At 42.6% G+C, this 22871-nt stretch overlaps 1 protein-coding gene across 1 annotated transcript in view; it reads right to left on the bottom strand.

Annotated features, from left to right (window-relative positions):
- The window catches only part of LOC139410718 (transient receptor potential cation channel subfamily M member 6-like), a 47867-nt gene that overhangs the window by 3418 nt on the left and 21578 nt on the right, over window positions 1-22871 (bottom strand). Inside the window, exons 21-35 of the mRNA XM_071156153.1 lie at window positions 19824-20075; window positions 19391-19565; window positions 19131-19245; window positions 18794-18990; window positions 18472-18604; window positions 17464-18377; window positions 12968-13068; window positions 12247-12349; window positions 12105-12151; window positions 4577-4635; window positions 2740-2765; window positions 2471-2521; window positions 2050-2115; window positions 1504-1793; window positions 957-1039 (exon numbers count right to left, since the gene is read on the bottom strand). Of these exons, the coding sequence (XP_071012254.1) occupies window positions 957-1039; window positions 1504-1793; window positions 2050-2115; window positions 2471-2521; window positions 2740-2765; window positions 4577-4635; window positions 12105-12151; window positions 12247-12349; window positions 12968-13068; window positions 17464-18377; window positions 18472-18604; window positions 18794-18990; window positions 19131-19245; window positions 19391-19565; window positions 19824-20075 (2612 nt within the window). The remainder of the gene's footprint in view (window positions 1-956; window positions 1040-1503; window positions 1794-2049; window positions 2116-2470; window positions 2522-2739; window positions 2766-4576; window positions 4636-12104; window positions 12152-12246; window positions 12350-12967; window positions 13069-17463; window positions 18378-18471; window positions 18605-18793; window positions 18991-19130; window positions 19246-19390; window positions 19566-19823; window positions 20076-22871) is intronic.

Below are 22871 nucleotides of genomic sequence, written 5' to 3'. Positions count from 1 at the left end.
TGCGCGATGAGACAAGGACATCCCTACCGGCCAAGCCCTCCCTAACCCGGACAACGCTAGGCCAATTGTGCGTCGCCCCACGGACCTCCCGGTCGCGGCCGGTTACGACAGAGCCTGGGCGAGAACCCAGAGTCTCTGATGGCACAGCTGGCGCTGCAGTACAGCGCCCTTAACCACTGCGCCACCCGGGAGGCCCCTTTAGGTATTTTTTTACCTAAATAATCGATAACATTGAAGACGGGATGATCTCTGTTCAATACAGGAAGAAAAACTGTAGCTAGTTTTCTGGTCACGCACCTTTATCTAACAGTACACTTCAAGTGACCCTCGTTCAAGATGGCCGTACAGCTTCATTACACAAAGGAATAACCTCAACCAATTTCTAAAGACTGTTGACATTCAGTAGAAGCGATAGGAACTGCAAAAAGGAATTGAAAAGAGAGTGACCTCAAAAACAAAATATCTGAATGGTCGTCGGAATTTCGCCTGCTAAATAAGTTGTGTTATACTCACAGACATGATTCAAACAGTTTTAGAAACTTCAGAGTGTTTTCTATCCAAATCTACCAATAATATGCATATCTTATCTTCTGGGGATGAGTAGCAGGCAGTTGAGTTTGGGCATGCATTTCATCCGGAAGTGAAAATACTGCCCCGTCACCAAGAAGTTAACATAGTAAGGGGGAAACGAGGTGAGTTTACCCCTTACTATGTTAAACACTTTGAGTATCTCAGTTGGTAGAAAGACACTATATAATCCAATCCACTATTATTATTATTACATGTGCACACACACACACACACACACACACACACACACACACACACACACACACACACACACACACACACACACACACACACACACACACACACACACACACACACACACACACACACACACACACACACACACACACGTGTACTAGTACTGAGTTCTAGAGTTGAGTACCAACCTTGGAGAATGAGGCATGTTTTCTGGTTTTACTTGGTTGAACACATGCATGAGTTTCTGAGCAGCTCTCTGTTGCTGTATCTCCTGTAAGGACAAAAACAGAAGGCCAGAATGATGCTATTAAGGGATGTAACAAATGCCAAGTAAAACATGAGGGTAAAAAAGAGGAGAGCGCATAACAAAAACAAGGTGATGTTCCGCCTTGTTGTGGAAAATGGATGGCCCAGAGTGTATGACCTGACCAGGAAAAGATCTGTCTTACAATAACCAGGGCCCAGAGTGTATGACCTGACCAGGAAAAGATCTGTCTTACAATAACCAGGGCCCAGAGTGTATGACCTGACCAGGAAAAGATCTCAAATCAAATCAAATCTTATTGGTCACATACTCATGGTTAGCAGATGTTAATGCGAGTGTAGCGAAATGCTTGTCTTACAATAACCAGGGCCCAGAGTTTATGTTTAACGGGTCTTGTGGTCAGAAACTTCTGACCCTAAAAACAAACTATGATGTTATATACTGTATGTACATATATATTAAGTTTATACCCGCAGACAGAGTTGGAGGGTGGTGTCGCTGTGGAAGACCCTCTGCCAGGTGCAGACCACATCGGGCTGGATGGCTTTGACCACATACACGCAGCCCACCCTCAGGACATCCCTCTCGGCCCAGGTGCAAAGTACGAGCATGGCCCTGCGCAGCCCCCCATCTAGACAGCCCTCGCTGGACAGCGGCTGCAGCACCGCAGACAGCCCCTTGGATGACCAGTAGGATATGGAGGACTCCGGGCCTGCAGCTTCAACCTCCTCCAGGGTGTAGACACTCACCTCCTCTCCCGCTGCCAGGGACCATGCAACCACGGGGAAGATGGGTATTAGGGAGGCAATGGCATGCTTTTGAATACACCCAAAACAGAAACAATCAATTTCCACTAGCATTATTCTTTACAAATGCTAGTGAGATCATTCTAGAAATGGCTTAAAAACCAGCTAACAAATTTAAGAACTGTTTGGAGAAACAACCACACCCTAGGGAGTCTAAAATAATTGAAACGTCAAAAACTATCCCTTTAACATGATTGGCTAATGACTTACCCATTATGGAGACAGGTGTGAAAGGTATGGTGTGAGCAAGCCTCATCAGGTTGTTCCTTTCCATGGCTAACACGACCACCACACATTTACAACACAACATACGATTAACATTTACATTTGAGTCATTTAGCAGGCGCTCTTATCTAGCTTCTTACAGTTTGTGCATTCATCTTAAAATAGCTAGGTGCTACATCCACATATCACTGTCATAGTAAGTACATTTTACCTCAATAAAGTAGCTATCAGCAAAGTCAGAGTTAGTAAGGGAGGAGGGGGGGGGTTAAGTTGGGGTGTAAGTTCACGAAAGGCACAACACAGAGTAATACGATGTAATGCAACATAACTAGACAAAAACAGGTCCTATAATTTAGCTATCAGATCTATTTTTTTGTGTAGGATTTATGTGATTGTTGGGGAGCACCTGAGTAGTGTGGGTCCAGGTCTTCTGTGGATTGAAATGTAGAGGATTTTACTAACAGACAAACAAACACGGCGAAAACAACCACGACAGACCAAAACATGAACGATTATAGTTAACAATTCCTCTTTTGCTTAGGAAGGTAAATATTCTAGCGGAGGAGAAGCTAAGAAAAATAAAGACAAGGAAAACTAATAGGTGTGATTTATTTTCTTTTTTTCCTTTAAAAAAAATACAAGCCATTAATACAGACAATGAATCAGGTTGCCTACCTTCACGTGCGATCCCACTTCGCACTCTACAACAGAAGAACATACAGAAGTCACACAACTATCCCACACAACTTCAGTACTTCCACAGTGACCACTTTCTCCACAACTCTATCTAACCCTAACTCTAGCCCTAACATTAACCCTTATCCTAACCCTAAACTTAACCCTTACCCTAACCTTAGCCCTAACCCAAACCTTTATTCTAAACCTAACATTAGCCCTAACCCAAACCTTTATTCTAAACCTAACCTTAGCCCTAACCCAAACCTTTATTCTAAACCTAACATTAGCCCTAACCCAAACCTTTATTCTAAACCTAACATTAGCCCTAACCCAAACCTTTATTCTAAACCTAACATTAGCCCTAACCCAAACCTTTATTCTAAACCTAACATTAGCCCTAACCCAAACCTTTATTCTAAACCTAACATTAGCCCTAACCCAAACCTTTATTCTAAACCTAACATTAGCCCTAACCCAAACCTTTATTCTAAACCTAACCTTAGCCCTAACCCAAACCTTTATTCTAAACCTAACATTAGCCCTAACCCAAACCTTTATTCTAAACCTAACATTAGCCCTAACCCAAACCTTTATTCTAAACCTAACATTAGCCCTAACCCAAACCTTTATTCTAAACCTAACATTAGCCCTAACCCAAACCTTTATTCTAAACCTAACATTAGCCCTAACCCAAACCTTTATTCTAAACCTAACATTAGCCCTAACCCAAACCTTTATTCTAAACCTAACCTTAGCCCTAACCCAAACCTTTATTCTAAACCTAACATTAGCCCTAACCCAAACCTTTATTCTAAACCTAACATTAGCCCTAACCCAAACCTTTATTCTAAACCTAACCTTAGCCCTAACCCAAACCTTTATTCTAAACCTAACATTAGCCCTAACCCAAACCTTTATTCTAAACCTAACATTAGCCCTAACCCAAACCTTTATTCTAAACCTAACATTAGCCCTAACCCAAACCTTTATTCTAAACCTAACATTAGCCCTAACCCAAACCTTTATTCTAAACCTAACCTTAGCCCTAACCCAAACCTTTATTCTAAACCTAACATTAGCCCTAACCCAAACCTTTATTCTAAACCTAACCTTAGCCCTAACCCAAACCTTTATTCTAAACCTAACATTAGCCCTAACCCAAACCTTTATTCTAAACCTAACATTAGCCCTAACCCAAACCTTTATTCTAAACCTAACATTAGCCCTAACCCAAACCTTTATTCTAAACCTAACCTTAGCCCTAACCCAAACCTTTATTCTAAACCTAACATTAGCCCTAACCCAAACCTTTATTCTAAACCTAACATTAGCCCTAACTGTAACCTTAGCAAGCAGTAGCTTAGCAACGGATAGTTTGTTGATAGCATGACCATCTGTAGATCATCTATATGCAACTATATCAAAATAAAAAGTGTAACCATGTTTTCTTTCAAATACTAGCTGCTAGCCAATCACTAGCAGCGGTTGATTGAGCTTGCCTGGCGCAATGGAACCAAAGGGATGGTCCCAAAAATGTTAATTCCGTCTATCCGGCACTCCAGGTAGGCTGAATCAAATGCTCAAAGTATTTTAAAGTTCAATAAAATGATTTGAACTCAGGTCTGGCTTTTTACACTACTAAGCAGAACCAGGCCGAGACAAACTGAGTTGCATGGAGATGGCATAGTTACTGTACGCATCCACCCTAGTAGCTGGAACCATGCTGAAAAGGATCATATGAAAAGGAAACATCCGAGCCAGCAGAGTTTGGTTCGGTTCAGCACATGTAAAAAGGGTAAATGTGATCTCCAGGTACCGTCCCATGCAGACTTACGAGGATCTGCAGCTGACAGAGCAGGCCCTGCTGGTCCACACGGACTGACTGGAGTCCTGCTGGACAAGAGCAGGAATTACATAACAGTTATTGCATTGCATCAATAAATGGTTGTTTGCCATGTCATCTACTACACAGTGGGGCATCAGATTGATATGTCATATGATGTGGTGAGCTGATATAGTAAACATCTATCCAGACTGAGTTTTGGCAGGCAACAGCAATGTAGTCGGCCTGGAACATATCCATAGTCTTAGCTGAGCATCTTTAAACACTTTAACCTATTATTACTCCATGGGTCAGCAGGCCACATTTCACATATTTGTCCACTTTGGGGTGGCAAATTCTAATGATGATTTTCATTTTGATATACCCACAGATTGGAGGTAGCTACATTAAATGCTATGACCCCTATCCGGTTAGTTGGGCCAACAGGATTGAGGGTATGAAATGTAATTTTGTATTATCTGGGAAGAATCTTCTGAAACTAAGGTCATTTCATATGTTATTAACTTCATAGTACAACACATTAATATGGAACAATAGGAATGTCAGCAAAGGTCATACATAACTCTATGTTATAATGAGGACAACACAAACTGATGGTCCAAGTACGTCAGATATACTGTATGTATTTAGCTAAATATACCAGAACAGTGGTTGTAGAACAAAGAAGGTGGGCTATGCTTTATGATCAACAACTCTCAACTGTCGTAATGTAGATACTCTTCGAAATTTTGTTCACTCGATCTGGAATACCTGTCGATTAAATGCCGACTCCACTACCTCCCAAGATAATTCTCATCGGTTATCGTTATGGCTGTTTAGATTCCTCCCCAAGCCGTCTTTATTTTAGGCATGTACACAGAGTACAAAACATTAGGACCACCTTCCTAATATTGAGTTGTACCCCCCTTTACCCTCTGAATTTGTCAGGACATGGTCTCTACAAGGTGTCGAAAGCGTTCCACAGGGATGCTGGCCCATGTTGACTCCAATGCTTCCCACAGTTGTGTCAAGTCGGCTGGATGTCCTTTGGGTGGTGGACCATTCTTGAGACACACAGGAAACTGTTGAGCGTGAAAAACCCAGCAGCGTGGCAGTTCTTGACACAATCACATCGGTGCACCTGGCACCTACTACCATATCCTGTTCAAAGGCACTTAAATCTTATGTCTTGCCAATTCACCCTCTGAACGGCGCACAATCCATTTCTCAATTGTCTCAAGGCTTAAAAATCGACACTGATTGAAGTGGATTTCAATAAGGGATCATTGCTTTCATCTGGTCAGTCTGTTTCAAGTTGAAGTTTTAATGTCATATGCACAAGTACAGTGAAATGCCTTTCTTGCAAACTCAAAACCCAACAATGCAATAATTAATAGCAATGTAATATTAGAAAAAAACATATGAGAAAAATGTGAAAAACACAACAATTTAGAGAAGAAAGCATACTACATACAGGGTCAGTTCCAACACCATATTTGCATGTGTAGGGATACTGGTGTGATTGAGGTAGATATGTATATGTGATATGTAAGGTGACAGGGATACTGGAGCGATGGAGGTAGATATGTATAGGGGAAAGGGGACTAGGCAACAGAACGTAAGATAAACAGAGTAGCAGCAGCTTGTATGTGAGTGAATGTGTATGTGTGCGTGTGTATGTGTATGTGTGGAGTCAGTATAAATGTATGTGCATATTATGTGTGAGTGAGCAGATGATGGAGTGAGTGTGTGAGTTTATAGGGCCCAGCGAGTGTGTAGGGCCGATTGAGTGTGTAGGGCCCAGCGAGTGTGTAGGGCTCAGCGAGTGTGTAGGGCTCAGCGAGTGTGTAGGGCTCAGAGAGTGTGTAGGGCCCAGCGAGTGTGTAGGGCCCAGTGAGTGTGTAGGGCCCAGTGAGTGTGCATAGAGACAGTGCAAAACTAAAAATATAAGGTCAATAAGGATACAATGTTAACTCATACAGCCTGTGAAGCTATTTTGTTAGCTATTTATCAGTCTTATTGCTTGGGTATAGAAGCTGTTCAAGAGCCTGTTGGTGTCAGACTTGATAAACCGGTACCGCTTGATGTGTGAAAGCAGAGAGAACAGTCTATGACTTGGGTGGTTGGAATCTTTAAAGATTTTCCGGGCCGACCTCTCACACCGCCTGGTATAGATGTCATGGAAGGGACAGGTGTTCCTAATGTTTTGTGCACTCAGTGTAATACCATTGACAGTTGTTACAAATAACCATCCCACAATAGGGAAGTGGTAGCTAAAAGTTCATGGACCCCCGGACCACCCGACACACCGCCAACAGAACACCCCACCCACTTCAGCCTACTACCTCGGTGTGGTGGAGACACAAATGGCAAATAAACAACCAATTACACTAACAAACTATAAAAGAACATAAACAAGAAGATTTGAAAATAGAACTACAAAAATAATAATATTTTAATTGTTATATGACTGGAGATTCGGAGCACCTTTCCGTAGTCTATGAAATCAGGCCCATCCCTTGAAGTGTTATTTGGTCCCACTTATCAGTAAAATCTTGAGACCTCCCGCTTTCTTTTGCAAATCAATCCTACTAGTGTATAATAGTGTTTGACTGTTATTTTTTAAATAATCCAATACTAACATTTGTTTTCTGAGTTTTAAAAATGTAAACCTTACCCATCAGAATCAAGAGATTGTATATCGTGTTGCATCTGTAACTTAAGTGTTACGAACCTCGTGCTCCTCTTCTGAGGAGGAGAAGCAAGAAGGATCGGAGGACCAAAACGCAGCGTGGTAAGTGTCCATAATGTTTATTTTAAAACATAAGCTGAACACTACGAAATACAAAAACAATAAACGTGAAATGAACGAAACAGTCCCGTGTGGCAACAAACACTGACACGGAAGACAAACACCCACAACCCAAAACTGAAACCCAGGCTACCTAAGTATGATTCTCAATCAGAGACAACTAACGACACCTGCCTCTGATTGAGAACCATACTAGGCCGAACACAGAAACCAAACATAGAAAAACAAACATAGACTGCCCACCCCAACTCACGCCCTGACCATATAAACAAAGACAAAACAAAGGAACTAAGGTCAGAACGTGACATTAAGTCACCCAATATAACCTTTTGTGGAGATATAATAAAATTATGTAAAACAGAGTAACCACTCTTGTACTTTTGCCCAAAAGTTAGCAACTATGGGACAATACCAGAAAATATGTAACAAATCCTCCACTTCCACAACCCATTCTTCGATACCTCATATTTGAAACACCAAAAAGCTGTTTCGAAGGAATGGGAGTATCACTGCACTTCCCAGAAAGAGTGGGATTTGTGTAGGATGGCATCCAATTTGTTGTTTTCCAACTGAAAATGGTACGTCTTCAATGATTTGAACTCTAGTTAACCATCTGTGAGAACAGGATCGGTGTCCCGTCCGCCGGACGGTTGAGCTAACGTAAGCTAATGTGATTAGCATGAGGTTGTAAGAAACAAACAAAAAATACCAGGACAAAGACATATCTGATATGGGCAGAAAGCTTAAATTCTTGTTAATTTTAGAGATAGGGGGCAGCATTTCCAATTTTGGATAAATAGCGTGCACAATTTCAACTTCCTGCTACTCATGCCAGGAATATATTATATGCATATGATTAGTAGGTGTGGATAGAAAACACTCTGAAGTTTCTAAAACTGGTTCAATCATGTCTGTGACTATAACAGAACTTATGTAGCAGGCAAAACCCCAAGGAAAAACTGTTCAGAATAAATAATAAAAATTCCTCTGACAGTTCCCTCTGTTGTCTTTGCCAAGGGAAATTAGATAGCGCCCATTTTACAGTTCCTACGACTTCCACAGGATGTCACCAGTCTTTGGAATTAGGTTGAAGTTAATCATTGGTGCAACGAAGAAGAGGCACATCCTGGAACAACGTTACACTGTTGATAGTTACGCAAGAGGGAAATGGTGCATGTTTTGTTTACTTTCTCTATTGAATACAGTTTGCCCCGTCTACAATTTGATCGATTATTAACGTTTAAAAATACCTAAAGTTGTATTACAAAAGTAGTTTGAAATATTTTGGCAAAGTTTATAGGCAACTTTTGAAATGTTTTGTAGTGACGTTGTGTTTTGGAAAGCTGTTTTTTTCCGGATCAAACCTGCTTTATAAATGGACATTTTGGGTATACATGGACGGACTTAATCGAAAAAAGGACCAATTGTGATGTTTATGGGACATATTGGAGTGCCAACAAAGAAGCTCGTCAAAGGTAATGCATGTTTTATATTTTATTTCAGCGTTTTGTGTAGCGCCGGCTACGCTAATTATTTTGTTTATAACTCGTTCAGGTGGTTCAGGGGGGGTGCATGCTATCAGATAATAGCTTCTCATGCTTTCGCATGAGTGTAGCTTTAATTGAGTACCCTGCATGTGTGATTTAATGAAAGTTTGAGTTTAATCACGTTTTATTTGAATTTGGCGCTATGCATTTTCCGAGGCTATTGGCCACTTGAGATGCTAGCGTCTCACTATCCCTAAGAGGTTAATCTAACTGCACTGTCCAATTTACAGTAGTTATTAGAGTGAAATAATACCATGCAATTGTTTGAGGAGAGTGCACAATTATGAACTTAAATGTATTAATAAACCAATTAGGCACATTTTGTCAATCTTGATACAACATTTTGAATAGATATGCAAGAGTTCACTGGATCAATCTAAAACTTTGCACATACAGTGCCATCTAGTGGCCAAAGTCTAAATGCACCTGGGCTAGAATAATTAATTATGCTGTTTCTCTTGCATTTCAAAGATGATGGCACAAAAACAAAACCAATAAAATGGGTTGGTTTTTCCTTTGTATTATCTTTTACCAGATCTAAAGTGTTATATTCTCCTACATTCCTTTCACATTTCCATAAACTTCAGTGTTTCCTTTCTAATGGTATCAAGAATATGCATATCCTTGCTTCAATGCCTAAGCTACAGGCAGTTAGATTTGGGTATGTCATTTTAGGCGAAAACTGAAAAAAAGGGGCGGATCCTTAAGAGGTTTTAATATGAGGTCCACAAACAAGCAGTTTATCTTTTCTTTCCCTTAACGTTTTCTTCCATTCTGTAGGAATTTCTGCCAGTAACTAATTGTTATTATGATTTTAATATATTTGTATATTTGAATTCAACCATATGATTCGGCTCTGAATTTCTGAATGGCTCTGAATTTCAGGCAGTCTAGGTAAATAATTTGATATGATGGCAAAATTGTACAAAATACTATGTTTTTAAGATGAGATCCACCCAATAGAATGTTCCATTGCTGTTTGATGTATTCATTTTCAAAGAGCATGTGACCATTTCAACTTGTCTCAACATTCCTTTATCAGCCTGCAAACATTTTATTGCATAGACTCCCATACAACAAAACACATTGATATGATACCGACTCCAAAAGAGTAGCTGTGTATGTTTATCACACCTTTAAACTTACAGTTGAAGTCAGAAGTTTACATACACCTTAGCCAAATACATTTAAACTCAGTTTTTCACTGAGTAAAAATCCCCTGTCTTAGTTCAGTTAGGATCGCCACTTTATTTTAAGAATGTGTAATGTCAGAATGATAGTAGAGATAATGATATTTTAGCTTTTATTTCTTTCATTACATTCCCAGTGGGTCAGAAGTTTTAGTATTTGGTAGCATTGCCTTTAAATTGTTTAACTTGGGTCAAAGGTTTTGGGTAGCCTTGCACAAGCTTCCCACAATAAGTTGGGTGCATTGTGGCCCATTCCTCCTGACAGAGCTGGTGTAACTGAGTCAGGTTGGTAAGGCCTCCTTGCTCGCACACGCTTTTTCAGTTCTGCCCACAAAATTTCTATTTGATTGAGGTCAGGGATTTTTTATTTTATTTATCAGTTATTTTACCAGTTAAGTTGACTGAGAACACGTTCTCATTTGCAGCAACACCCTGAGGAATGAGGGGAGAGGAGGGGGATGAATGAGCCAATTGTAAACTGGGGATTATTAGGTGACCGTGATGGTTTGAGGGCCAGATCGGGAATTTAGCCAGGACACCGGGGTTAACACCCCTACTCTTACGATAAATTCCATGGGATCTTTAATGACCTCAGAGAGTCGTGGATGTGTGATGGCCACTCCAATACATTGACTTTGTTGTCCTTAAACCATTTTGGAAGTATGCTTGGGGTCATAGTCCATTTGGAAGACCCATTTGCGACCAAGCTTTAACTTCCTGAACAATGTCTTGAGATGTTGCTTCAATATATCCACATAATTTTCCTCGCAAATGATGCCATCTATTTTGTGAAGTGCACCAGTCCCTCCTGCAGCAAAGCACCCCCACAACATGATGCTGCCAACCCCGTGCTTCACGGTTGGGATGGTGTTCTTCAGCTTGCAAGCCTCCCCTTTTTCCTCCAAACATAACAATGGTAATTATGGCCAAACAGCTCTATTTTTGTTTCATCCGACCAGAGGACATTTCTCCAAAAAGTATGATCTTTGTCCCCATGTGCAGTTGCAAACCGTAGTCTGGCTTTTTTTATGGCAGTTTTGAAGCAGTGGCTTCTTCCTTACTGAGCGGCCTTTCAGGTTATGTCAATATAGGACTCGTTTTACTGTTGATATAGATACTTTTGTACCCGTTTACTCCAGCATCCAGCATCTTCGCACCAAAGTACGTTCATCTCTAGGAGACAGAACGCATCTCCTTCCTGAACGGTATGACGGCTGAGCGGTCCCATGGTGTTTATCTCTGTGTACTATTGTTTGTACAGATGAACACGGTAGTTCTTCAGGCGTTTGGAAATTGCTCCCAAAGATGAACTAGACTTGTGTGAGGTCTTCGCTGATTTCTTTTGATTTTCCCATGATGTCAAGCAAAGAGGCACTGAGTTTGAAGGTAGGTCTTGAAATACATCCACAGGTACACCTCCAATGGACTCAAATGATGTCAATTAGCCTATCAGAGGCTTCTAAAACCATTACATAATTTTCTGGAATTTTCCAAGCTGTTTAAATGCACAGTCAACTTAGTGTACGTAAACATCTGACCCACTGGAATTGTGATACAGTGAAATAATCTGTCTTTAAACGATTGTTGGAAAAATTACTTGTGTCATGCACAAAGTAGATGTCCTAACCGACTTGCCAAAACTATAGCTTGTTAACAAGGAATTTGTAGAGTGGTTGAAAAACGAGTTTTAACCTAAGTGTATGTAAACTTCCAACTTCAACTGTACAAAGCTACTCTTTTGGAGTGGGCATCATGTCAATGTGTTCATAGGAATGGGGAGACAAAGACAAGACTCTTAAACCTTTGCCACCCAAGAGTGGACACATTTTTTCGCTGGCTCGCGGACTATTTCTAGAGAGATCTCTATATACAGTATAAATCTCCACACATCTTTATATATGGTTCTGGTACCTTTTTCTCTATTTTTACTTAACATCTTTATATTGACAAAACATAACTACTTATACATACAACACAAGATAAAATCTTACCTGACGTGAAAAAGCTACTTTCTGCAACGAATCCATGGGTTCAGAATCTGAAACAATATCGACACGAGAAGGTGAGATGGTGAACAGAATTGATCAATGGCAAAGATAGGTCTGCCCTCTTTCTGTCTCTATGCGTACATACTGAGTGGGTTGGGGCTGGCAGAGGCAGACCAGCACACAGGCTCTCCTCCCCTGCGCCTCCTCTTTCTGCACATGTCGGAGAGGTATGAGTCCACCTCTTTCCCCTGAGAGCAGAGTGGTCAATGAAGGGTAATCTCAAATCAATCGGTATACACAGACTATACACAGCTTTACGTGTACTGTTGTAAATAGCTACAGCTCTGTTAGACTGTGGCACCATGCAGGACCTAGTAGTAAATGGCAGATACAGTTTGAACAGTTGAACACTGTCTGTCTGTCTAGTGTCTGTCTACTGTCTGTCTACTGTCTGTCTAGTGTCTGTCTACTGTCTGTCTACTGTCTGTCTACTGTCTGTCTACTGTCTGTCTAGTGTGTCTACTGTCTGTCTAGTGTCTGTCTAGTGTCTGTCTAGTGTTGGTCTATCTGTTTGTCTACTGTCTGTCTAGTGTCTGTCTACTGTCTGTCTATCTGTTTGTCTACTGTCTGTCTGTCTAGTGTCGGTCTATCTGTTTGTCTACTGTCTGTCTAGTGTCTGTCTACTGTCTGTCTAGTGTTGGTCTATCTGTTTGTCTACTGTCTGTCTAGTGTCGGTCTATCTGTTTGTCTACTGTCTGTCTAGTGTCGGTCTATCTGTTTGTCTACTGTCTGTCTAATGTCGGTCTATCTGTTTGTCTACTGTCTGTCTAGTGTCGGTCTATCTGTTTGTCTACTGTCTGTCTTACAGCGTCTGAAGAACTCTCCTCCAGGATCTTGACTGTCTTCCTGCCCTGACACCTCTCTCTGCTCCCTGAAGTCACTGCCAGATCAAACCAGTTGGACCACTCTGCAAAACACAACCAGGACAGGTAGAATCCCTTGAGATACATTGGGAAACTGATTAGTGTCATGGAATGTTTTACCTTATTGGTATTTGTACTCGTACATGGATATATGATATACACTGCTAAAAAAAAATAAAGGGAACACTAAAATAACATATCCTAGATCTGAATGAATGAAATATTCTTATTAAATACTTTTTTCTTTACATAGTTGAATGTGCTGACCACAAAATCACTAAAAATTATCAATGGAAATCAAATTTATCAACCCATGGAGGTCTAGATTTGGAGTCACACTCAAAATTAAAGTGGAAAACCACACTACAGGCTGATCCAACTTTGATGTAATGTCCTTAAAACAAGTCAAAATAAGGCTCAGTAGTGTGTGTGGCCTCCACGTGCCTGTATGACCTCCCTACAACGCCTGGGCATGCTCCTGATGAGGTGGCGGATGGTCTCCTGAGGGATCTCCTCCCAGACCTGGACTAAAGCATCCGCCAACTCCTGGACAGTCTGTGGTGCAACGTGGATGGAGCGAGACATGATGTCCCAGATGTGCTCAATTGGATTCAAGTCTGGGGAACGGGCGGGCCAGTCCATAGCATCAATGCCTTCCTCTTGCAAGAACTGCTGACACACTCCAGCCACATGAGGTCTAGCATTGTCTTGCATTAGGAGGAACCCAGGGCCAACCGCACCAGCATATGGTCTCACAAGGGGTTTGAGGATCTCATCTCGGTACCTAATGGCAGTCAGGCTACCTCTGGCGAGCACATGGAGGGCTGTGCGGCCCCCCAAAGAAATGCCACCCCACACCATGACTGACCCACCGCTAAACCGGTCATGCTGGAGGATGTTGCAGGCAGCAGAACGTTCTCCACGGCGTCTCCAGACTGTCACATGTGCTCAGTGTGAACCTGCTTTCATCTGTGAAGAGCACAGGGCGCCAGTGGCGAATTTGCCAATCTTGGTGTTCTCTGGCAAATGAAAAACGTCCTGCACGGTGTTGGGCTGTAAGCACAACCCCCACCTGTGGACGTCGGGCCCTCATACCACCCTCATGGAGTCTGTTTCTGACCGTTTGAGCAGACACATGCACATTTGTGGCCTGTTGGAGGTAATTTTGCAGGGCTCTGGCAGTGCTCCTCCTGCTCCTCCTTGCACAAAGGCAGAGGTAGCGGTCCTGCTGCTGGGTTGTTGCCCTCCTACGGCCTCCTCCACGTCTCCTGATGTACTGGCCTGTCTACTGGTAGCGCCTCCATGCTCTTGACACTACGCTGACAGACACAGCAAACCTTCTTGCCACAGCTCGCATTGATGTGCCATCCTGGATGAGCTGCACTACCTGAGCCACTTGTGTGGGTTGTAGACTCCGTCTCATGCTACCACTAGAGTGAAAGCACCGCCAGCATTCAAAAGTGACCAAAACATTAGCCAGGAAGCACAGGAACTGAGAAGTGGTCTGTGGTCCCCACCTGCAGAACCACTCCTTTATTGGGGGTGTCTTGCTAATTGCCTATAATTTCCACCTGTTGTCTATTCCATTTGCAGTGTGATTGACTTGGAGTTACATTGTGTTGTTTAAGTGTTCCCTTTATTTTTTTGAGCAGTGTATAATACAAATGTGAGGACGAAAAAAATATAACTGAGCCTTGTATGTATGTTGTTGCTAATGCTAACCAAGTATAAGAGCAATGTTCCCTCTAAACTGTGCCCCCGGGACTGACGTGCAGAATTCATCTCAGCCCACGCATAGAAGCACAAGATTGAACTCCATTAAACTTTTTAGAGTTTTCCCCCTTACTTTACACTATCAACATTTTCCCACTCCAGTGATGGGGTTGGCTACAGGAGGAGGTGTGGCCCCACAGCAGGGAGGGTGGGATGCTGCGGTAGGCCTTGGGCTGTGGCAGGGAATGATGTCAACGTCGCCTCCTTTTCCCATTTATTAACGCTACTAACGTTTCCCTTTACTGTGGGAATTGTGACCTAATCAAAGCAATATTAGCTACTTTCAATGCAAAATACAAAACTTAATATGCAAGAGATTTTGTCATAGGTAAAACGCATCAGTGTAAGATTCTATTGTATTGACAGGCATGACTCAGCACGACTCAGACCATACTCTACACTCCACACAGTGTGGCATAACTAATCAGAGCTGAAGTAGGTCTATATGCAATTATATGCAACTAGACCATTGCCATACATGGATTTATGCAATCCACTTTGAACTGGACTGTATTTACAGCATGAGCGGTCGTGAATAGATGCAATTGTTTTGAGATCAAAGCGAGAGCTGCATGTAGCCATGTGTGCACATTTGTTCATATCCTTTGCTCATTAGTGAGTTATTAGTCCTGTTATAGATCAATTGTAGCCAGCAGTAAGGGAGTGATTTCTTCCTACAAGAGCACAAAAAGTGTACAGTTCGAGACATCTTTGAAAAGCGAGTCAGGTAAAGAGTTTTTTTTGTCTTAAAGGAGCAGTGTTATATTTTGAGACAGGCTTAAATAAGCTAAGTAGCTAATAGGCAGAGGGTAGCATAATTTGTCTGATTCTCTGTAATAATGGTATGGGAATAATAATTAATATAGATACAGTTGAAGTCAGAAGTTAACATACACTTAGGTTGGGGTCATTAAAACTTGTTTTTCAACCAATCCACAAATTTCTTGTTAACAAACTATAGTTTTGGCAAGTCGGTTAGGACATCTACTTCGTGCATGACACAAGTCATTTTGCCAGCAATTGTTTTCAGACAGATTATGCCAGCAATTCACTGTATCACAATTCCAGTGGGTCAGAAGATAACATACACTAAGTTGACTGTGCCTTTAAACAGCTTGGAAAATTCCAGAAAATTGTATCATGGCTTTAGGAGCTTCTGATAGGCTAATTGACATAATTTGAGTCAATTGGCGGTGTACCTGTGGATGTATTTCATACCGCTCAGGAAGGAGATGCGTTCTGTCTCCTAGAGATGAATGCACTTTGGTGCGAAAAGTGAAAATCAATCCCAGAACAACAGCAAAAGTACCTTGTGAAAATGCTGGATGAAGCAGGTATAAAAGTATCTATATCCACAGTAAAACGAGTCCTATATCGACATAACCTGAAAGGCCGCTCAGCAAAGAAGAAGCCACTGCTCCAAAACAGCCATACAAAAGCCAGACTACGGTTTGCAACTGCACATGGGGACAAAGATCATACTTTTTGGAGAAATGTCCTCTGGTCTGATGAAACAAAAATAGAACTGTTTGGCTATAATTACCATTGTTATGGTTGGAGGAAAAAGGGGGAGGCTTGCAAGCTGAAGAACACCATCCCAACCGTGAAGCAAGGGAGTGGTAGCATCATGTTGTGGAGGTGCTTTGCTGCAGGAGGGACTGGTGCACTTCACAAAATAGATGGCATCATGAGGCATGAAAATTATGTGGATATATTGAAGCAATATCTCAAGACATCAGTTAAAGCTTGGTCGCAAATGGGTCTTCCAAATGGATAATGACCCCAAGCATACTTCCAAAGTTGTGGCAAAATAGCTTAAGGACAACAAAGTCAATGTATTGGAGAGGTCATCACAAAGCCCTGACCTCAATCCTATAGAAGATTTGTGGGCAGAACTGAAAAAGCGTGTGTGGCCTGGCCAAAATCCACCCAACTTATTGTGGGAAGCTTGTGGAAGGCTACCCGAAACGTTTGACCCAAGTTAAACAATTTCAAGGCGATGCTACCAAATACTATTTGAGTGTATGTAAACTTCTGACCCACTGGGAATGTGATAAAATAAATAAAAGCTGAAATAAATCATTCTCTCTACTATTGTTCTGACATTTCACATTCTTAAAATAAAGTGGTGATCCTAACTGACCTAAGACAGGACATTTTTACCAGGATTAAATGTTAGGAATTGTGAAAAACTGAGTTTAAATATATTTGGCTAAGTTGTATGTAAACTTCCTACTTCAAGTGTATATATATATTTTTGCAAAGTGGTTTCTTGCATCAAACAACACAACATTTTCAGTCACCTGGATAAGCAGGTTAATGTCAAGCCCTGCATGTTTTTTTTCAAATGTCTAATGCAATGTAGGCCTACACTGAGCACAGATTTGCTGCAACTGTTGGCTGAATGATAGAACAGCTATTTCCATGTTTAAATGTTATGGGATGCATTTTCTCCATTGTTTTTGATGGTAGGCCACTCTGGTAGGCCTACATTATGATCAAATAGTCACTGTAGTCTGAAAGTGTAACTTAAAGCGGGTACAGCATCAGTGTTCACAGTAAACGCACGCGGAAGTTGCACAACATTTTCAGTGCTCAGCAGACATGAAATTTGCTCAGGGCCAAAACATTTTTAGAGAACATGGCATAAGACGGTGGTAGAGTACCTCTGCTTTTACTGCAGCCAAGGGGTATGTCAGCTGTGAATCTTCCCCCCTCCGACAGGCAATCGAGGGCGGGGAAGGAGGCTCGTAGCTGGCTCAGGGGGACACCAGAGAGAGCCATGTTCTCCATGCTAGAGGAGAGAGAGCGGCTGTGACTGTAGGGCCGGTCCCTGGACAGACCCGCCCACCGGTGAGGACGCTTCCTGCCCCACTGGCCCCGTCTGGAGTGAACTGCCCCAGGGTCGTCGTCCTTACAGAAGGCGGGGTTCACCAAACCCCTGGCCCCACAGCCTCTCTCATCCTGGGTGTCCGACAACAGGAAGGCATGACTAGAGGCCCTGGACACATTCACATCAAAGGACTTCCCAAACTCCTCCCCTTCCTTTTCCATGGACATCTCAGGGTCACAGCAGACCCTGGGTTTGCCGTGCGGGGGTTCCAGAGAACTGTCTATAGCCAAGGCCGAAGGGTACGGAGGAGAGCCACAGCGGGAAGGCACACACGACTCACCAGCCCCCTGCCCTCCATGGTCGCCGCCCCCCCAGGCCCCAGTGTGCCACTCCAGTGACGGGCGTTGGCTGCGGGAGGAGGGGTGGCCCCACAGCAGGGAGGGTGGTGTGCTGCGGTAGGCCCTAGGGGTGTGGCAGGGCATGATGTCAACACTGCCTCCACCTCCGTGGGGGAGGGTCCAGCTGTGGGGGACATGGTGACGGGAGGGGGTGATTGGCCGGCAGTGGCCTAGGCGGGCCTCCTCCTGCTGCAGGCTATCGGAGGCCGATAGGAGGGTGAGAGTGTCCACGGCCAGGGCGGACAGGTCCTGCAGCTGACCCAGCTGGCTGTCCAACACCTGCAGGGTATCCTGGATGAAGTGGACCCTGTCTGACACCTCGCCCATAACCACACCCATCTCCTCAGCCCTGTCAGGTAAAGGACATAGACAGATATTCAGGTGAATCACAAAGAAAAAGTCTCAATGGCTATTGTGACACTCTTTCTAAGTCCCAGTCTCACCTTTCTGCAGTGGCTCGTACCCTGTTTATCTGGCTGCAGAGAACATCTTGGTTTTTCTCGTGGAAATACGACACCAAACACCTCTCCTCAAACTCATGCAGCCTCTTCAGCTCCTCTTGGCCCAGGTAAAGCTCTGACAGAGGGAGAAAGAGATTACATTTTTCCAACACACAATCTACTGTAGCATTTTTCCACCACATTGAAATGTTGTGAATCAATACTGTCATAGAAACACAGTGTAGTAGGCTAAAGCTAAATCCTACTTTTAATGGTGTTTCATCAAGAAATAAACGCATCCACGCCCACGCCCACACACACTCACTAAGCCCACAGGAGTCCGTCTCCTGCTCGGACAAGCCTCTGTGTTTCTGGTAAATGGCAGTCACACACAGGGTCATGTGACTCAGGATGATGAGGGGCGGGGGCAGCCACGGCTTCTCCTGATAGGTCATGATGTAACGGTAGCGGTTGTACTTCCACAGCTTATTGGATATGGACCTCATGTCAAAGTAGACATTGCTGTCAAAAAGGATCCATAAGAAACAGTACAGCACTCAGAGAAGCTGCAAAACCCATTTGTACATAAAACATAAAGACACAATCAGGCAGAGACACACATAATAAAAATACAATTAATTATTTTGATAGAGAGTCCCTACTTGAAGAAGGCAATGAGGATGTTGACCATGATGATGTACTGGAAGAAGAGGTAGACGGCCTGGAGGAAGGGGGTGAGGAAGGCACCGGGGACACACGGCGTGTCACCTGCACAGGCTGCCACAAACACACAAGCGATGTCTCAAATAACACCCTATTCCCATAGACTGTTGCCCATGCAGGACTCTACCTACACAGCTCTGGTGTTGCAAGCAGCGCCAACCAATTGAGCCACTACTGTGACTCGTCACTGGTTACTCACTGTCTATTTCGCCTGCGTACACTTCTCCAAACATCATCCAGTACGGCTGGTTGACTACATCTCTGAGCAGGCTCCATGACAGAGCTTCGTCTGGAGACAAGATGGCCTTCCTGGACACGCCGAAACTCAGCAGCACAATCGCCATCATCACCACAATGTAGAACATGTTACTAGTCTGAGCAGATGGGTAGAGAACACAGAAAATAAAAATATGACTCCATTTTGTTTGTATAAATTAAGATATGATCAGTCAGTGTTCTATCCCAGCACTAGGGGGCACACAATGGTGCACATTTTTGCTCCAACCCAGCACTAACAAACCTGAATCAACTTATCAAAATGTGCATCACTTTTGACCAGGGCCCATAGCATGCCATGTCATACTCACTCTAGGTGTTAGCCCAAGGAAGGAAAGGCACATGGCTTTACTCACCATCTTGGTGATCATGGTGAGGTAGGCCCCGGCATGCTGGTTGACGGCCAGCAGGTCCAGCACCCGAACATACCAGAAGATGATGTCCAGGCAGTAGGTGATCCGCCCGGCAGTCCGGTAGGACCCGCTGTCCCAGCGTAGCCCCAGCCCCACCAGGAAGAGGACGATGGCCAGGAAGTCAGTCACATTCCAGTACTCTCCAAACCACACCTTCAGCTTTTGACTGGGTTTCCTCGGCACTGACATGAACACCTAATAAGTAGTCACAACCCACATTATTTAAATGAGTTAACCATTTAAAATATACATATACAGCCAGTATACATACATTTAGTTTAATTCAATGCCATTGGTGAAGAAAGCACTGTTGTTAGTGTTTGTTACTAGCCTAGTACTGTATTAACAGATGATAGCCTTATTGCTGGCTATTTTGCACAACACAGTAACAATATTATGTCGATCTCCATGTAGTATAGCTAGCTGTATGTCGTGTCAGAGACAGCTATGATGATCAAAGTATTTCAGTAAAATTAGGCTACTGTGGACATGTTTGTGAGTTGCCTAAAGGGTGTCTCCCATGGCAACCTCTAGCATCATGTAATGCCATAAAACATAGTGTATAAATCATAGAATTAGGAATTAGAACACTAATTAACTAAGTAATTGTATATGATCTCTATGGTATGAATAATGACTGGCAGTGTGATTGGTTATTATTGTGATTCTCACATGCTTGATGGTAAGTTGAAGTATAATATTATTACTTTATGGTAAGATGGTGAGATAATGACCACTGAGTTATTCAGTGAACGTACAGTATATTTATGGGTAGTGACGTGCAGAATGGTCATTATTTTTCTAGAAGAGCAGTGAGCAAGACGATATGGAGATTTTTTTGTGAAGCTCCTGTCATCCTGTTCAACTCTGAGTGGTTGTTGTGGACCCTGTACCACCCCCCATAGAAAGTGAAATATTATTTGAAAGCCACAGTCCTTGTCTTTTTGGAAATCTCGATCCCAGCACCCCTCCATAAAAGCCATAAATCATGCGCTATGGTGATTTTCATCAAATTCACAAAGTGCAAACATTTAGTATGCATGGAAAGGGTACAAATGATGGTCATTGGGGCGGCAGGTAGCCTAGTGGTTAGAGCGCTGGGCCAGTAACCAAAAGGTTGCTAGATCGAATCCCCAAGCTGACAAAGGTATAAATCTGTCGTTCTTCCCCCGAACAAGGCAGTTAACCCACTATTCCTAGGCCATCATTGTAAATAAGAATTTGTTCTTAACTGACTTGAATAGTTAAAAAGGTTACATTAAAAAATAATAATAATTGTAAAGCAATGAAATTCCTTCTCCATCCACATTACCTCATATGCATCCTCCACACGTGCCATTTATCTAGCTCATTGTTTACAATAGGAAAATAAGTTTGAAGTTTCCTCACTTCTCTGGGTCTTATTTTTGAAAGCCCTAAGGTCATTTTATGATGTCAGCCTTGAAAATCCGTTCTGCCATTTCTTGGCATAATGACTCACCACCCAAACCAGACACAACTGGTTTCTAGCGGCAAAGAGAAATTGTCCTACTGCTATCTAGTGGACGTTGTATTCAGACTGTGGGTACCAGAGGTGGGACCAAGTCACAATTATTTGAGTCACAAGTAAATCTCAGGTCACAAGGTCCAAGATTCAAGTTGAGTCCCAAGTAGAACAGGTCAACTCTCGAGTCAAGTTCAAGTACTGCATTCCAAGGGACAGATCAACATTTACAGGTCTGGGGTGTGTGTGGGGGGCTGGTCCAACTCAAGGTGTCAGAAAAGAAAATGCACCTACCTCCCCAATTTTAAAAATATTTTCACATGACCCTGAACAACATCCCTCTCATTGAATTAACTCAAAATAATGTTTAAGACCACAAATAACAATAACTGCCACTTCTTTTGTGGCACAGTCGATGCCACGCAGGGCTACAGGCCAGAAGGTTGAGGGTTCACCGACCACCACAGACGAGCTCACTCTCCATGCCTGTTATATTACTTCATGATCAGAGGTGGTTGCAGACAATGATCAGCTAGGGGAATCGGATTTCAACATATTGATTCCATATTTATAATTTTAGAAAATATACACAACACATTTTTCACCAACAGGTTTCTGTGCCAATGCAACACACAACCAATAAAAAGAACATGGACTTCATTATCATTATACCTTAGGCCTACCCATTATTGAAGGTTTGGTCTCTGAATATCTCTTCACTTTTTAAAGTTTTGCAACAGATGTCTCTTTCCATTCAAATTGCTGCTGCACAGTTTGGACTGATTGATTTTTATTTGTCAGCAAAAAAAAACACATACAGTCAAGATCGGAAGTTTAGCCAAATGCATTTAAACTCAGTTTTTCACAATTCCTGACATTTAATCTGAGTAAAAATTCCCTGTCTTAGGTCAGTTAGCATCACCACTTTATTTTAAGAATGTGAAATGTCAGAATAATAGTAGAGAGAATTATTTATTTCAGCTTTTATTTATTTCATCACATTCCCAGTGGGTCAGAGGTTTACATACACTCAATTAGTATTTGGTAGCATTGCCTTGAAATTGTTTAACTTGGGTCAAACGTTTCGGGTACCCTTCTACACGCTTCCCAGAATAAGTTGGGTGAATTTTGGGCAGAGCTGGTGTAACTGAGTCAGGTTTGTAGGGCTCCTTGCTCGCACACGTTTTTTCAGTTCTGCCCACAGATTTGACAGGATTGAGGGCAGGCCTGTGTGATGGCCACTCCAATAGCCTGACTTTGTTGTCCTTAGGCCATTTTGCCACAACTTTGGAAGTATGCTTGTGATCATTGTCTATTTGGAAGACCCATTTGTGAGCAAGCTTTAACTTCCTGCCTGACTGATGTCTTGAGATGTTGCTTCAATATACCCACATAATATTCTTACCTCATGATGCCATCTATTTTGTGAAGTGCACCAGTCCCTCCTGCAGCAAAGCACCCCCACAACATGATGCTGCCAACCCCGTTCTTCACGGTTGTGATGGTGT

This window comes from Oncorhynchus clarkii, chromosome 6, assembly GCF_045791955.1.
Source record: "Oncorhynchus clarkii lewisi isolate Uvic-CL-2024 chromosome 6, UVic_Ocla_1.0, whole genome shotgun sequence".
In the NCBI taxonomy this organism is placed as follows: domain Eukaryota; kingdom Metazoa; phylum Chordata; class Actinopteri; order Salmoniformes; family Salmonidae; genus Oncorhynchus; species Oncorhynchus clarkii.
The sequence above is the reverse complement of the archived record's forward strand: the minus strand, read 5'-3'. Positions and strand labels throughout refer to the sequence as shown.